The sequence below is a fragment of the Stegodyphus dumicola genome, chromosome 1 (genome assembly GCF_044657685.1).
Source record: "Stegodyphus dumicola isolate Sdum_Otavi_A_Nest chromosome 1, ASM4465768v1".
Classification (NCBI taxonomy): Eukaryota; Metazoa; Arthropoda; class Arachnida; order Araneae; family Eresidae; genus Stegodyphus; species Stegodyphus dumicola.
Window position 1 is genome coordinate 133,571,632 of NC_140768.1, and position 17,205 is coordinate 133,588,836.

The 17,205-nt window shown below is 32.2% G+C and overlaps 1 protein-coding gene across 3 annotated transcripts in view; it reads left to right on the top strand.

The window, feature by feature from the left end:
- The window catches only part of LOC118179349 (organic cation transporter 1-like), a 225,317-nt gene that overhangs the window by 76,797 nt on the left and 131,315 nt on the right, over nt 1-17,205 (top strand). Inside the window, exon 1 of one of the 3 annotated variants that reach the window (XR_015042199.1) lies at nt 3,834-4,772. The exons of 1 other annotated variant lie outside the window; for it this stretch is intronic. Coding sequence is in view for 1 of the 2 variants with exons in the window: in XM_085820858.1 (XP_085676984.1) it covers nt 4,389-4,772 (384 nt within the window). In the remaining variant the exon portion in view is untranslated. Of the gene's footprint in view, nt 1-3,833; nt 4,773-17,205 lie in introns of those variants that run through there. One more of the 3 variants, XM_085820858.1, reaches the window with a different exon arrangement.

The window sequence follows — 17,205 nt, forward strand, 5'->3', positions numbered from 1 at the left end:
GTTGCGCGCCTCCAACTTGCACGCAACCAAGAGGTGACTGTGAAAGCTGTATTAAACACAGAGTCTTGTAAAGGGTTTAAGTCCCTTTTTATTCAACGTAAAAATTACAATTGCGTGCTCTTGACGCTTACATACGGTGCCAACTCGGCAGTCAAATAAAAATAATAACCTGAAAAGAAAGTAAAGACAAGATTCTAACTACGAGGCTCTCTAAAATAACTAACTCACCGCGTTTTACAATACCGCTGCTAATTCAGCAGACTTGAAGCTCACTGGAACGATTAACACTACTTCCCGCCAAGCACATAGGCCGAAACGCGGGGTCCTTCAAATTCTCGCTAACTACCTCCGCGCTCGCTAAGTAAGAATATCCCACACCGAACTTGTTTCCTTCTATTTAAATCATAATACTTCCGCTGATAATTTGAATGCTTGCGCGTTCTACTCAAATTTACATATTCTGGCATTGGCAGTTCCAGGGGAAAGTAAGGCTTGACAGGAAAGATAGTTTAAACTTAAAATAAATATAAACCCTACACATATTCCAAAACTCTTTATTACGTTCTTAAGTGCGCATCTCATAGCATTTGCTTTACAATACCTTTTAACAGATTGCTTTCCAATACGAACAATTCTTGCTTAAATAGTTTTATAACGTATTTGTCAACAGGATTTCAATTTATGTTTACAATTCAATATTAAGATTATTATATATTTAGATAACATTTATAATCATTATAAATTAGATACATTTAATCATTAGATTTCTTCACAGTACTTTCACAGTTGTTTATAAGCGAATAAATTCTTCATTTCAAATACATTTATAAATAATTTAATGACTATTTATGTATTTTGTCAAAGGCAGATACATGCTTTTTGCAAGCACATGCATAAATACCCATACATATTTCCTATTTATCATTTCCGGCATGTGCAAATCTTTAATTTCTGTGCATTCACTATATTTTTCGTGTAAAGTAATTTACACTAATTTAGCATACACTCGAAAGTTTTACATAAAAAATATATATGAATATAATTTGAATGAAAATTAAGTATTATTTTTAATACCCACTCAAAGGTCAGTTTTTCTTCAAAATTCCTCCACGATGGCATCTCTCTCTTTAGGCAGATAGCCCTTGCATGCGTTACTCTATTTAATAAAAACTTAATCTGACCTATGTGCCTTATTACAAATATTTTAACATACATAATTTTATATTTACATTTAGCCATCAAGTTTCAAACTTTTCAAATCTTCTAGAAAATAAATTTTGGCTGATCTCTTTTAGCAATTTTCTTAAAATCTATATTTTTGTAGTGCAACAGCTTAGAATTTTATAAAACAAATTCATAATCAAAATCGCTGTTGTTAGTTATCGAAAAATAACCAAGATGTGATTTTTGCTTAAATGTCAGTAAACTATACAAATTGCTATTATGCATCACACTATGAATGTTTCTTTCATGCGAGCGTGTCCCTTTTTCGATTTCTATGGAACTGTCGTGTGTCGAAATACTATCAGAATCTTGTCAAGCGAGCTTCAGAATGTAAACAAAGAACACCCCGTCTGGTGACCCAAGCTTCAAAGCAGTGCTTCACTTCTAGCGCGGAATGGCCCCTCCTCCCTTTCCTACCTCCATGCAAAATACGCTGTAGAACCTTTCCCTGCTTGCGCTGTCCAGCAAAACAGGGTCCTCTTTAAGGGAAACTCCAGATGGTGTATACATCCAACACGTCATCCGCACATATGGTTTTTCGTTTGGGCGAAAGAATTTCGGGGTGCAGTAATCCTCTGATAAGGGATTCTGAGAATGAACTCCAAGCCGACGGTTAGGGTGTGAAAATTTTCAGAACCAAGTCAACACAAACGACTTTGGGACATTAAAACTTAAACTATTACATAACAATATAATTCATTAAAAAATGTCAGCACTATATAAATTGTTTCTTCAGCAGCATTTTAAGTATAAATACTCATAACCCAGATTGAATTACAATTACTATTGATTTACGTTACCGCCAGTCAAAAAATATGTATTCGACAACTTTAATAGAAGGAAGGGTTAAAAAAAAAAGTTAAGTTAAAAAAAAAAATTTAACACACTAAAAGTGCAGCAAACAAAACTTTAAAATAATGAAGTTAAACAACCATAGGGATCAAAAACAAAGGTACAAAAACCAAGTAAACTTAAGTCCCTGAACTCAAATTAAAACTAAATAACTTAAGAAAACTTTTAGAGCAACCAAACCTTAATTTTAAAATGACAAAAGTTACAGTTTAAACTTACAACCAACTTTAAACAACTAAAGAATTTAGAACTTCAATTACAGATCAAAACTGATTTAGTAAGCAAATCTTAAGCTTGAAAATAATAGCAATTAATACATAACACTTTCAACAGTTCAGTACGATATTTCGCTTATGCTGATTAATTATTAATCAAATCTTTCTTATGTTAGTTCAACTCTTTTTCTGGCATTATGGTGTCTGTTGGATTAGGCTAAGTTAAATGTTTACTAAGTAACTTGTTGAGAGGATAATAATTAAGCAAAAAAAAAAAAAAAAAAAAAAAAAAAAAATGTAGTCCAATGTTTACCCAGTCATCCTAGCATTATTATGTTAAGTGAAATAAATGTTATGATCAAGATAATTTTCTTCTTTAGTTTTGTAAATCTAATTGAAAAAAAAAATAAATTCACATTTTTATATTTGAATGAAATGAATGGTATGTTTTATTTTACTTTACTCCTGACACTCATCAGTCTACAGATTTAGGGTCTTTACGGCTAATACACAACGCAATATTTCGGCCTAGTTAGGTAGAGAGGGAAATTTAATTATTGTGTTATATATCTTTCCTAAAAAAGCACCCACCTAACAACTACAATACTTAATTCTAATTCTTTAACTGCGCGCTAATGTTATTCCTACACTTTAAATAAAACAGCATCGTTTGTTTGACAACTTCCAAATTGCTTTCACATTTTTCCTAGTATCTAAGAATTATTTGTTCTTTTAAGGCACAATCGACGTGAAATGCAAACCAAAAACAAAAGCACATTTGTTATTTTATAAACAAATAAATATATACGAAACTTCATTTTGTAATAGCTTCAAACTATTATTTTAACTAACAAGTTTAAAAATAAACTCCAAACTTTGGTGCAAATCTGCAAAAATTTAAATGCGTTTTCTCTTGAATAGTTGTCAAAGTAGTCAGTATATCAGACCGGCAATCTGATGACGCAGGTTCGAGTCTTGTCAAAAGAACTCTAAATTAACGAGAATTTCCGCCACAAAATTCCTTACGTCTTTACGAAACTACAAAATAATTACCCAAATTAGATCATATTCAAATTAGATCATATCATTGTGAAATTTTTTGAGTTATAATAGAGTTAATATTTTTATTAGATACTGCCAAGTAAAAGGTTTAACACATAGTAAAACGAGTTTTCTTTATGATAATATTCTTATGACTCTATATGGCTCAAGTTCTTTTAACTGAAAAAAATACTGAGAATAATAATAATAATAATAAAATGCTGACATGAATTCAATATTGTTATGTTTAATTTATTAAAAGGAAGCATATTTGAGCGGTCACGTAAAGCTTATGTCCAGTTTCCAAATTAGATTTCCTTCTCTCTGTTCTCCTACATCTTGAGTATCGGAAAGAATGGCTGGTAAAAACAAACAAACAAACGAATTATTCAAGTCTGTTCTTCGACAACCTCATTCCCTTTCTCTCAGTTCTAATCTTCCAGCATTGGCCTCCAATACAACGAAAGAAATCTCCCTCTTACAACACAAGGTCAACCGAATAACAAATAACCTGTGCAATAACAGCGGATTTCTTTTTTTCGCGGTTCTTTAAAAACATGCTTTCCTGCCAGCTGATCACGACGAACTTCTCAACCCAGGTAGAAAGTGATTGCTACACGTGAGGCACACGCGGTATTTCAGGGGGAAATACGAACCCCCACCAATAAATTGTTTCTCGGAAGAATTGTTTTTTACTCGGAAGGAAATATGAATTCCAATGGCGCTATGACCACTGTAACTGTTCTCTAGGAACTCATTAATTTTTCATTAGCAATGAAATCTACCACTCTCCTGTTCCCAGTTTATTCTAGACCAGCTTACTTATAAAATACCTCCGCGGACTTAAAAAGACATTGTTATTCGCTTTAGTTTGAATTATTTTATTTAAAATGAAATTTAGTTGTTCTATTTCATCAAAGGGAATAATTTTATGACATATTCTTTATCTATCGCAGTATAAGTGCGGTACTTCTAATTCAAAAATCTAGTTTTAGTTTTGATTTTTCGATTGACTTTTTTCTTAACTTACTTTTAAAATCGATTTAAACTGCAAATATGGCTTCCACAAAAAGCGAAATGGAATTCGAAGATCTTCTTCAAGATACCGGAGAATATGGTAAATACCAGAAGCGGCTGATGTACTTTTTTTTGTTTCCATCTGCAGCGCTACTTCCGTGGTTCTCGATGAACATTTTATTTCTGGTGTTTGTACCGGATCATTGGTGCTATGTTCCTGAAGTAGCAACAAGTAATTTGACAATCGACGTCCAAAGGTCGCTTATTGCTCCTCCTGAGAATTCGTGTTTTATGTATGATCAGAATTACACCGAAATACTGACACTGGGTCGTACGCAGGTACAAAATGGAACTCCAACAGTTCCGTGCAATAATGGTTGGCAATATGATACCACATATTGGGAGGAGACTGCTGGTAGCAAAGTAAGTAACTTTTGTGTTTTCTCGGTTAAAATATACGAAAATTTGTAAAATATATTTTGAAAAGATTACCATAAAAATTGCATAAGAATTTGAAATTTATTTGATGAATAGATTCTGAATTGAAGTTAGGCATATTATCAGTTTTTCTAAGAACTTGTCTAAAATTTTATGTTATTTATTTCATTTTGTTATTATCAGTTTTTCTAAGAGTTTACGTCCCTCCTTTTGTTTCATTATAATTTACGTTTGTTAAGTTTTCGAAATCACGTAGACAAACTTCACAATATAACACGATTGCATTTGGAAATACTGAGAATTGTATAAAATAAAAATTTGTCAATGCCGTATATATGCATAAGAAATATGTATGGTACCCTTCTGAAAGAGCAGTTTTTATATTTAATATTTTTAATATAAATAGCGATAAATATAACTTTTTAAATTTCATCACTTAATTGTTAATATGAATGGAAAACATTAATTGATAACTTCATTGACCTATTTAGTTAGACTTTAATATTTTTAATCCGTATAAAATTAGACATTTGCTGCTTCAGAAGATTTTCACTCTTTTAAGACTGTGCAGTACTGTATAATTTATTATTATTATTTTAATTGGACTAAGCATCCTATTTTAGGTTTAAAAGTTATCCTTAGAGTTTTCTCCTTTGCAATTTGAATAAAATAAGAATTATAAATCAGGAAAATGGTATAAAAATTTCTAAACTTCTCATATTTCTGAATTATTTACATAAAAAAGGATTGAAAGTTTTGTTTAGTATCTTTAAAAGGTATTTCTGATTGCAAACGGATGTGCACTTTAGGTAACCATTAATTAAATTGGCGTTAATGAATATTTTAACTGTTAATTCGCGAAAAATGGCATTGTATTTAATACAGTGACAACTACTTTTTTTAATGAAAGAATTAAGTAAATTTATATAGCAAATTTATTTCAACGACCTTTGAAAATAATTTTTGCACTGAATTATTTTTTCCTAATGGTACAATTTTTTCCCGATTACTTCCTAATAATGTAATAGTTTATTCACAGTAAAAGCTTAACTAATATACTGATTTGAGTATAAAATTACCTTTACTTCTTAAGGAGTTTTACAATAAGAAGGTAGTCTCAAATGAGTTGTATACGTTGAAGATATTCTAGAGCAGTGGTTGGTTCTCAACCTTTCTTGCTCCATGCATCTCTTTCACCAGTACTAGACGATCATTAGCCCCCCTTTCCCAAATTCGAAAAATTTTATTTTTTAATATATTTTATAAATAAAGAAAAAGTATAGAAAATGTTAATCAATATCACAACTTAAATAAAAATAATTTTTTTTATATTCATAAAATACGACTAAATACTTAAAACGTAAATAAAAAGGCAGACCGCATTCTCCCTGAAACTATAAAATCTCCCCAGTTGAGAACCCATATTCTAAAGGAAAAATATTAAATAATCTAAATGCCATATTTCGAAGTAAAACTAAAATGTTTAATTTCTTTTCTTTCAATGTAGAATAAAAGGATAAATGAACACATGTAAATGTTACGCTTTGCATACAAGATGACTTCTGTTTTCAAAAAGACATTTTATCGGAAAAGAAGGGAACAACTTCTTTTATTCTAAATAGAATAGTTTCAGTTCCACTGACTGTATTTAACATGATTTTAATGAAAAAGGAGTTTAATAAAAATCAAGTATTTTTGTTGAGCCATTAAAAAAAAGTCGAAATCTAATGAAGAATCCTTTTCCTTCCCTTCTTTCACTTCCTTGTACGAAATAAAGGAAGCATTGTAATCTCGAAAAATTGTGGGGTACCATATTTTAACGGAAATATCCATTCTGATAGCTCCGGAATCCATTCGGACGATTTTTTTAGTGTGTCATTTGTAAGTACGGACAAAATAAAGGACTCTTTTTTTCGAAAACGGACTGTAAAATGGATTTAAAATAAATTCAAAAGGAAATTTTTTCGTGACGTCTGTACGTACGTAGGTACGTATGTATGTATGTATGTCTCGCGTAACAGGGAAAAAAACGATTAGCCGTGGAACGTTGAAATTTTGTATAGAATTGCTATAACATTTAATTGTGCAGTTTCCTTTTTAACTGCAATCGGCAGTACCAAACGTATATATATGTTTAACAAATATTCTTTATTCGTATAAATAGCAATAATTATTTTTTTATTTTTGAAACTAAAATTTCTAAAGTAAACTTTAAATTTATATTAGTTTTATACGAACGAATAGAGAATATTTGTTAAATTCAAATATTATTTCTTGCAGCAATGGCGCAAGGGAATTATTTAAATTTAATTTAACTTTACTATATTCTTGTGAAACAATGTATATATAAATTAATAATTTATAATTAAAGAAATTATAGCATAGATATTAAATAGTGGCTATATTCGATTTACAAGCTGTTTTACATTTGTTTAAAAGGTAATTTCTTCAACAGAATAAACTCGTTTTGTTTGGGAAAAACATATTTCCTTCTTCCACTAGATAAACATTTTTGATAGCTAACAGCATAAAATACAACTGAAATTTCAAGCTGTATGTCACTGATAACAGTATAACGATGTCATTTAATAAAGCAATTTGCCATTAATATTCACACTGGAATTTTCACAATCTTTTGAAAGTTTATTATATACAACGCATTGCATGTACAGTGGATAGTAATCTGTCTGTTACGAAAACATTTTATCAAAATCCTTAGATATTATTTTCAATGAAGGTAACAGACTACAGAACAGTTAGACCTACATATCTCGCAATCGATATATCACATTGTTTGGTATAAATATGTTTTATTTATTACATGAAAGATATAAAATAACACTTATATCAAAATGTTATTACAAAGTAAAAACTAAAATTATTTCACAAGTGATGTTCTTTGTGCTGCTGAAGAGTAATTCATTTTCCTAAGATTTAAGGTAAATAAATTATCTTATCCCCCATAGACTGGCAATAACTTTTGATCCTTATTTGTACTGAGTAGAAAAAGGCCAAGTGAAAATAATAACATCTTTCAGAGGCGTTAATAAAAGGTGGAATGCTTCGTTATTTTCTTTCATTGCTACAGTTTACGTTTAGAAATCAGTTAAATATTACTTTCAAGTTTGAAATTGCTTATTCCCGAAGTAAAACTACAGACTTTAATTTTCTATTCTTCTCAGTCCTTTAAAGCTTCATAGGTTTATTTATTCATCGATATGTAATTCATATCATTGTAGACCATGTTCTAGAATATTGTTCAACCTGCTTTGATCCCGATCTCAGCCATATTTTCTTTGAAAAGAGAAAATTCTGTAGTAATCTGAGTGACATTTTCAAGTATACGTAGTGGCACAGAAAGTCAGTGACCGTAGAATATCATCTCTTTGTCCTGCTTGGAAATAAAAGCAGCTAATGACTGTTAATCCTTTTAAACAGAGAACTAAATTCATTAAGCCTAGTTCAAATAGATTGCGACAAAAGAACTTATTTTCCGCTTGACTACATCTTATGCTGAATTATAATACACCAGTTTTCACATGTGTATGATACTGCATTTTAAACTAACAGCTTTGTATCCTATGATATGAAATCACTCTCTAAATCCTTTAATGCTACGAAAATATTCAAATTTTTATTTTAAAAAAGTAGTATAATCTAGGTAGCATATGATAAGGATTAAATTTTCCTTTATGAAAAATCACTATGACGCTTGAAATCGCAGAATTAATTTTCAGTAAAATAAATACGTAGATTTGTTTTATTTGTGGAAATGAACTTTGTGGAAATGCATCTTATTTATTCTGGGTAAGAATTCTTATAACTGGCAATAGCTTTGAAGGGAAATGGTAGATTAGATTTTATAATTTTACGGATCTGAGCATTCAAAATAAATATTCAGTTAGTACACATATTAGGATGGTAAATGTTTAGTTTTCGAAGTCTGATATAACCATTAACGTAATATCGTTTTCATTTTGCTCAAAGATTTTCTAAAGGCAAAAACGAAACTATTTTCAAGCTACTTAACATAAGATGATAAATTAACATTCCATAAAGAATGTATATGCATTTTATCATTGTCACCGAGCGTAATTTAAAAATAGTCTTCATTCATTAATTACGTTTTGTTAAGATGTTATTATCATTTATACCATTAGTATAATTAATAAAAGATTTTTTTAATATGTAATACGTATTTATACATCAGAATTCTGTCTGACAATCCTCTTCTTATTTCAAGGTCTTTTTAGAATTTATTAGCAGCATGTAGATTATAACTGTCCATTTTAATCCTTTCTTTTTTGACATTAAGAAAGTCTGTTGTGGCATCCGTCTGAACTTGCTTTACACTACCAGGCCATTAATAATTTACAAAGCCTAGCAAATTTCTCCTTTCTAAAAGGCAAACGATATTTAAATTCCGGGCGGTAATCTGCAAAATAGCCAGTTCCCAATATACTCATTAGATGCTCGTTGAAGATACTTAACTTATTTTTCAAGCTGTAACTGCAGTTCTTAGTAAATTAGAAGCTTAAAAATAAGCGCACTTGGTAATAATTTATTTTATTTTTTGAAGCTTTTAATTAAATGCATTTTAAAATTAGATTTACTGTAAGTTATATGAATTAAGTGCATTCAGCTGGGTTCATTTAAACTTTCCAATTTTTATGAACGACACTTATAAATATGTGAAATTTCTACTGTTCAATTTCCTTAAATTTCTGGGCAAGTTATGGCTCAAAAATTTCCAGTCATAGCATACGAGCTACGAGTGAATGCGTATGCTAAAGAACATGGATTGTACAGAAGACAATTTGTTGTATGAGGACTCAGATGCTGATTTCGAAGAGGTTTCTAGAGACTCTTCACTTAGTTTTGGAGTTGAGTGTATGGGTTTTGACGAAGAATACTAAAAGGTGTTCTTTCCCAGATAGATTGGATATTTGCAGAAAGTATTACTTTGTATTTATATTACTTTATATTTAAAATATTGTAAATTCATTATAATGATTAGCAATAAAATTTTATCCTTTAAAAATGTGTATAAAAAGGGGGTACATCTTATACGCCGGCAAATACGGTAATCTACATAATTTGCAGGAAATCTAATTTTACTATCTGGTGATTTATATAATTTTATTTCCCCATCTTCCCCGAAAAGTAGAAATAAACGTGGAAACTTTTAACATCAGTACATTTTTGAGTTATGATTTTCATCAAAATAGTGTCTTGAAACATTAATGATTTGCGTAAGTGGAATCTAGAATGGTTAAGTAAAGGTTATTTAAAAAAGAACTAAAATATTGGCATGATTTTCTATTAGTCTCTACTATATTAAAATTCTGATCATAGAAATCAAAACTTTACAGTTATTACTCACTTTATGTATGATGCATATGCACAAATAAGTACTTATTTTGGTAAAAATATTTGATTTCGGTGTTTTTTAGTATACGTATCAGAGGTTCTGTGTATGCATTGCGCCTCATTATAGAAGAATACGATTTTTGATTTTGGATGGAATTATAATTCTTCTAGTAATATGATATTAATGTATGATAACTTTCAAATTTTTAGTAGAAACCAGAATTATCAACTTGCAAGCCTTCGTTTTTTTTAACTGTTATTTTTATCAAGTTATATAAGTATTACCCTCTTGTTCTTCTACAAATTCAAAATTAAGAAAAATATCTTTAAGCACCAAGGAAGGTTCTTTTGAACTGGTCTTGAGTCTTATTGATATAGCACATTTATACATAAACTTAAAGCAACACAATATCTAAAAACATACATGATGAATTTGATAGAAATTTAGTTCAAAAATACACTACTCTCCAAAAGTTAACGAACAGCATGTTTTTGAAGGGTCACCATTACAAAAATGTCAGTAACATTTAAATTCACAGTTTATACGCATGACAGTAACGAAGTTTAAGAAAATATAGGCAAAAACAATAGCTACCACTTTTATTTTAAAGCAATGAATACATAGGAGTTGGAGAAAAAAGACAAAAACAGTAAGTTTTGTTCACAAGTGTTGCTCTTCAAATGTTATTAGCAGTTTCTTTGACAATATCCAAGAAAGTCTACCAATGTCCAGGAGAAGTCTTTTGCCCAATTCGTTGAGGTGGCAGGCGATCGCATGGATGGAAATGGGGATGTCACAAGCTGATGCTGCTAGACGTACAATGTCTCTCGTAGTGTGGTCCACCGACTATAAAATCAGTTTGAATCCGAGGATTCTGTGTCTATAAGATATGTTTCAGGCAGACCTAGAGTTACAACACCTGTGGCAGACCTTCATTTAGCTCTTCCGGCCCGAAGGAGGAGTAACATTACTGTGCCTCAACTCATGGAAAATCACTTAGTGGCAATAGAAACAAGAATTTCTAATATACAGCACGCAGACGCCTGCACAATACAGGTCTGTATGCAAGACGACCAGTTGTTTGTGTCCCTTTGACCCGAGGGCACAGATGTACCCATTTATGTTGGACAAGAGAACACGTCTCCTGGACCAGTCAACAATGGGCGTTTTTTATCTTCCCAGACGAGTCCAGGTTCACATTGGAGAGTGATTCAGGTCGTCAGCTGATCTGGAGGCAACAACGTATCAGATACAACCAATCCCACACTGTGGAAACATAAGTGGTGGAATAATGGTTTGGACTGGGATCTCTCTCGGTGGTCACACTGATCAGCGTGTATTTCATGGAGGAACTGTGACCGGGAGGGATATCGATACGAGATCCTTGATCAGTATGCCCGCCCATATGCCGCTGCTATTGGCCCTGGATTTCTGCTGATGGACGATAATACGCGACAGCAACGAGCTCGGGTTGTTGAAGAATATCCTGAGGATCACGGTATCTTAATTAAAAAGATATTGCCGAAGATATCAAGATTCTAACCGAGTTGGCCCCTTAAAGATGAATCAGTGGCGTAGCTAGGGTGGGGCAAGGGGGGGAATCTGTTCCTGGGCGCAGCATTCAGGGGGCGCCAAATTGATATTACGAAATTTTAGAATGAAATGTTTTCCGTTCTTGGCACAGAGAAAGGGGCGCAAAATCTTCAGTTGTCCCCGGCCGCTGAAAACCCTAGCTACGCTTCTGAGCTGAATAACGGCGAAGCTATCAAGGGCCTAAAGTACGGCCGAGCATAATAATAGCTGAAGAGAGAGTAGACTAAAATGTTGGACACATGCTAGTCAGAATCGCTGGTTCTCTCTGACGAAGACAGTAGAACTTGGCGGTTAAATACTTCTCTTCAATTTGCATCCAAACTCATTTCTAAAACTACGCTCTGGCCGGAAGTTGTAAGTTGAAATTCAGGAAGGCAGGAAAGGAACTTAAAATTTAACTGTTAAAGAAATTAACATAATCCTTACAACTTTTTTATTCAAATCAGAACTTGAATATAAACCCACATCTCGTGCTAGGAAAGCTCAACCACCACTTGTGGCAATGTAATTTAAAATAACAATTAAATTCGAAATTAAAACGTAGACTAATAATCAGAGACTACACTCAACTCCGATCTAATCTAACTCCGAACCTCAACCGATGCAACAATTTAAATGACCGCAGCTATAACGCAATCCGAATGATTTCAATCTTATCAGAGTTGGCGAAACCTAGTTATCTGCGTGGCCTCGTGAGGCAGAAACACCCACTGTCTTACAATCCAAAACCCTCGACTTAAATACTCTCTAAATAATTCGCATTCTGGTGTGGAAACGGAAAGGAGAAGTGGTAGTAAACGCTGAAATTATAAACAATTGGTTAGTGCAAAATTATAGTAATCGTACAACTCTTTCTTATTAAGAAAGGTTTTCAACTTGCACAGATTTTAAAAACAGGATGATATTGTGACCTAACTCCAAGAAATTGATAATATCACAAAAAGATCAGCTCAGAATCTCTTTACTAGACTAAAGCAACCAAGATCGGGAAACGGAAGTACTCGATATCACAAGCAAATCGCAACCACAAAGCTCTCTGGAGCTAGCTGTTGGCCTGTGGATTGATCGGCATCGAGATAAACTTTATTCAGTCGACTAACAGAGTACAGGCTTTGCACCCGATGACTAACCTTTTATTTCTTACAAAGTTCAGACCGTCTTTGAAGATGCCATGGACATCACCCTGGCACAACAAAATTAACTTTTGTGTTTTTCCTTAATTAATCGAGATTTAGAATCTAACGTGATTTTATTTGAAGACTTCGAAACTACGGGACAAGCTGTCATGCTTTATACATAAGGAAGAGCAATCATTTTGGTGTGAAAGGATTACTATATTGGAAGAGACCAACGAAGTTAGAATAAATGGAGTAAGCCTTTTCCATATGTCTCGTAAAATGAAAATGAAGCCATACATCACGATATGATGTTACGACTTCTCATGGGCCGCTGCCATAAGAAAAATTTTGTTTGGTTTTGTTTGCATTCTAATTGGTGTTGTCTATATGTTATCTTTACATTATTAAATGTTTATAAGTCTCCCATTGTAATTTTAATACTTAACATAATTGATTTTTTACTTAGTACATAAAAAAATCACAAGGATTGCAAATAACTGTTTCAAATTTAGTAAAATCTAGGTGCATGAAATTATGTAAATGGTAACTATAAAACAAATGCATAAGTGGTAAAACCTAGAAGACCAGTGATAGCGGCCATGATAGGTCATGACGTCACTTTGTTGACATATTCTTGGCTTCACTTTTGTGACGTCATGGTTACTCCATCTATTCTAATTTCCTTGGAAGAGATAGGAAAATACTTTCATAAAAAATACCGATATCAAAATCTCCACGAAATGTATGTTTTCACTTTTTTCCTACAGAAAAGGAAAAGTAGTGAAAGAAGGAAAGTTTTTTAAACATATTCCTTCCAGAAAACATCGCCAAATATTTAATCAGGGGCACTATAATTACTGTGATAATGATTTTCAAAGATGTTTTGTCAATCACTTTATTCTAGAACGTAGAAATGCGACTTCTTATCGATGCAGTGGGCGTTTTTCTAATCAAGTATTAATTTTAATTTGACCATGAAGAAATACAGGTTTTTAAAATAGTTCCCGAAAATGTGACCTTGTGCCGGAACTGACATGAAAGAAAATGTGTAAAAGTTAAATAAATTGCCTAATTCGGTATAGTGTCGTTTCCGGTACACGAGAAAAAGGAAATTATCGATTTTTCATTGTAAAAGTAAATAAAATTCCAAGGAAAGATAATTTCCTACATTAAATTATTAGAGTATTAGAATGTTATGGCTGATATTACTGACATGCAAAGTATTCCGAGAAAAGTGAATGAATTTATTTGCAGTTTCGGACTTTAAGTACTCAAAATTAAATTTTCAAAGAAAAATTTGAAGTCATTGAAATGATATCTTGAAAACAGCAAATTATTGCTCAATAAATATAAGTTGAAAGGCATCACAGATATTTATAAGAATTTTAAATTCTAATAGTTTTTCATAAACAGAAGACTCAAATTTAATTCCTTAGAAAGACTGAATTCTTTGTATTTCTAATGTATTGTGACCTGACATCTTGAATTTTGCGTAAAAGTCCGGCATTTCAAAGAGAAATGCTTCAGGATGTGTAGTGGATTCGCATTCTATAAATACTCCCAGATCCTGTAAACGTAGTTTTCATGAATTTTATCATTGCTGCTGTTGCTGCTGCTGAAAGGGCTTTTGTTGCATCTAAAATGTATTATAATTAAAAAATCATGTTTCATAAATGTAAATTTCACGGAACTTATAAAGCTGGTTTGTGAAATAATGTCTGGATTCCTGATCCACTTGCCTTTCATAATTGGAAAGTGCTTACTTAAAGTGTAGTTACTTTGAAATTTTAATTGGATCACCTTTTGAAAATACTGGCTGTAGAATATAAACACCTGAAGGAAACCTTAAATTAAGGGAAGAAAAATATGTTGACAAAGGATAATAACTTATTGAAAGAAATACTGTTGGGCCCGTCAATAGCTCAGTAAAACTCATAATTAAATAAATCACTTTACACAAAAACTCAAAAATGGACTGTATACTCAAATTTACTAATTACTCAAAAAGCCGCATAGTTAGTTCACATCTCTTGGCGGCGTCTCAGAACACACTCCAACTCAATACAAGTGGCCGCAAGTTGGCGCTATAAAAACATCAGCGTCATCCTTTTAGAACACAAATATTACATATTTTTCACAAATGGCGCCTCTGGCGTCAACATCCAGCCCGGCCTTGAATGTTACATTCAACAATAAATTTAGAACACAAGTTATAAAATACAAACACAACACTGCAAGATAATAATAATGACGGCTATACAATTATACAAATTCAAACTTGATCATTAACTACAAATAAAATTTAAGTAACTGAAACGTTTTCATTAACAAAAGGCAAAGATTCAATTTTTGTCACTGGGCTTTTATAGGTTCCATTTTTATCTTTAAGTGTCACAACTGGAATAATATTATCTTGACCTGGATGAGTTTAATAATTTGTGCTAAATGCCACTTTAAACGAGAGTAATTATCCGAATCTTTTACTAAAACTAAATCTCCTTCCTTCATTTCTACTTTTCCTTTATACCATTTAGGTCTATTTAAAAGTTTGTTTAAATATTCAGACGACCATTTTTTCCAAAAATTTTGATTTAATTTCTGAACCATTTGCCATCTAGTTATCCGATTTATAGGAATCTCTGTAAAATTAGGTTCAGGCAACGCAATTAAAGATTAACCAATGAGAAAGTGAGCAGGTTTCAATGCCTCTACATCATTTAGATCATTTGATATGGGACAAAGAGGGCGAGAATTAAGTACAGATTCAATTTGAACAATTAGAGTAAAAAATTCTTCATAAGTTAGAATTGTTTATCCTACCACACGTTTCAAGTAATATTTAAGGGATTTCACACTAGCTTCCCATAAACCTCCAAAGTGAGGAGTAGAGGGAAGATTAAAATGCCAATTTATGCCTTCAGTAGCCAAATAACCTTTGATTTATTCTTCACTTTTATCTTTAAATAAAGGTTTTAAAATCGCCCTTAATTCTCTATGAGCACCAAAGATTCTCGCTATTGTTGACAAAACTTGCCTTTTAGTAATTTTAGACTCATTTTCTAGTTTCACTTTAAAATTAAAACAATCTTTATCTGCTTTCCAGGAAACACCAAGGGCTGACACTTCATTCGCGCACTGAAATGTGTACTCATCATCAAAGTTAACTGCAAGGTCCGGATTGTTGCTACACCATTTGTGCAGAGTCATAGTTGCACTTTTTAAAATCTCAATTAATTCATGCTGTAGCTCTTTTGCCGAACTCAATGAACAAGACCCTGTTAGAATAACATTCATGTAAAAATCACTCTGTAGAACTGCAGCTGCTAATGGAAAATTTGTGAATTCATCTATAGCAAGCTGACGTAATGTTCTCATGGCTAAAAAAGATGCACTTACTGTGCCATCGGTGACCGTGTTCAACTGAAAAGTTTTAACTGGAACATTAATTGACTCTTTCCACAAAATCCTCTGTAGCTGCCGTTGAGTAGGATTAATCAATATCATTCGGTACATCTTTTTGATATCCGCTGTAAAAGCATAAATATGTTTTCGGAAACGTACCGTAATTGAAAACAAGTCCTCTTGAATTACACCACCGTTATACTGAATTGAATTCAGCGAATTACCTTTTGACGTTGCAGTCGAAGCATTGAACACTACTCTCAAATGTGTCGAACTTTTCTCAGGGCGATAAATACCAAGGTGTGGAATATAATATTTTCCCTTTTGCTCATCTTCATCTTTCACTTCAGTCATGTGACCTAGTTCACTATATTCATGTAGAACATAGGTGCGGAATTTTTTTCCTCTCAGCTTTCCTTCGTGGAGGGATGAGAATCATTTCTGGTACAATAATAAGTAATTTTCATCCTTACTTAAACGAGTCCACAACGAGTTCAACCTCTTAAGCGCGATTTGTTTCGAATTCCCTAAACACATTGGATCTTCCTTAAACGGTATCTTGACTACATATTTTCCGGTTTCAGTCCTGTAATAGTTTTTGAGAAAATGCTGTTCACAAATTTCTGCTTCTTTACTCTTAGAAATCTCAGACTCTCTTTCTACGTTTTCGATTTCCCAAAACTCTCTTACTGCTCTTTCTAACTCCAAATTATCTGTAATAAGCCCACAATGTAATTTACTTTCCCCTTTAGCAGGAAGAGTCCCACTTACAACATAGCCGCAAACACTATTTTCTAATATTAAATTTGAATCCTGAAGGGAAATTTGACCTGGTTTTAAAAGCTCATAAAAATGTTCTTCACCTATCAGAAATTCAATTGGGCCTGGCTAAAAAAATTTGTCATTTGCTAAACTGATATTATCTAAAGATGAA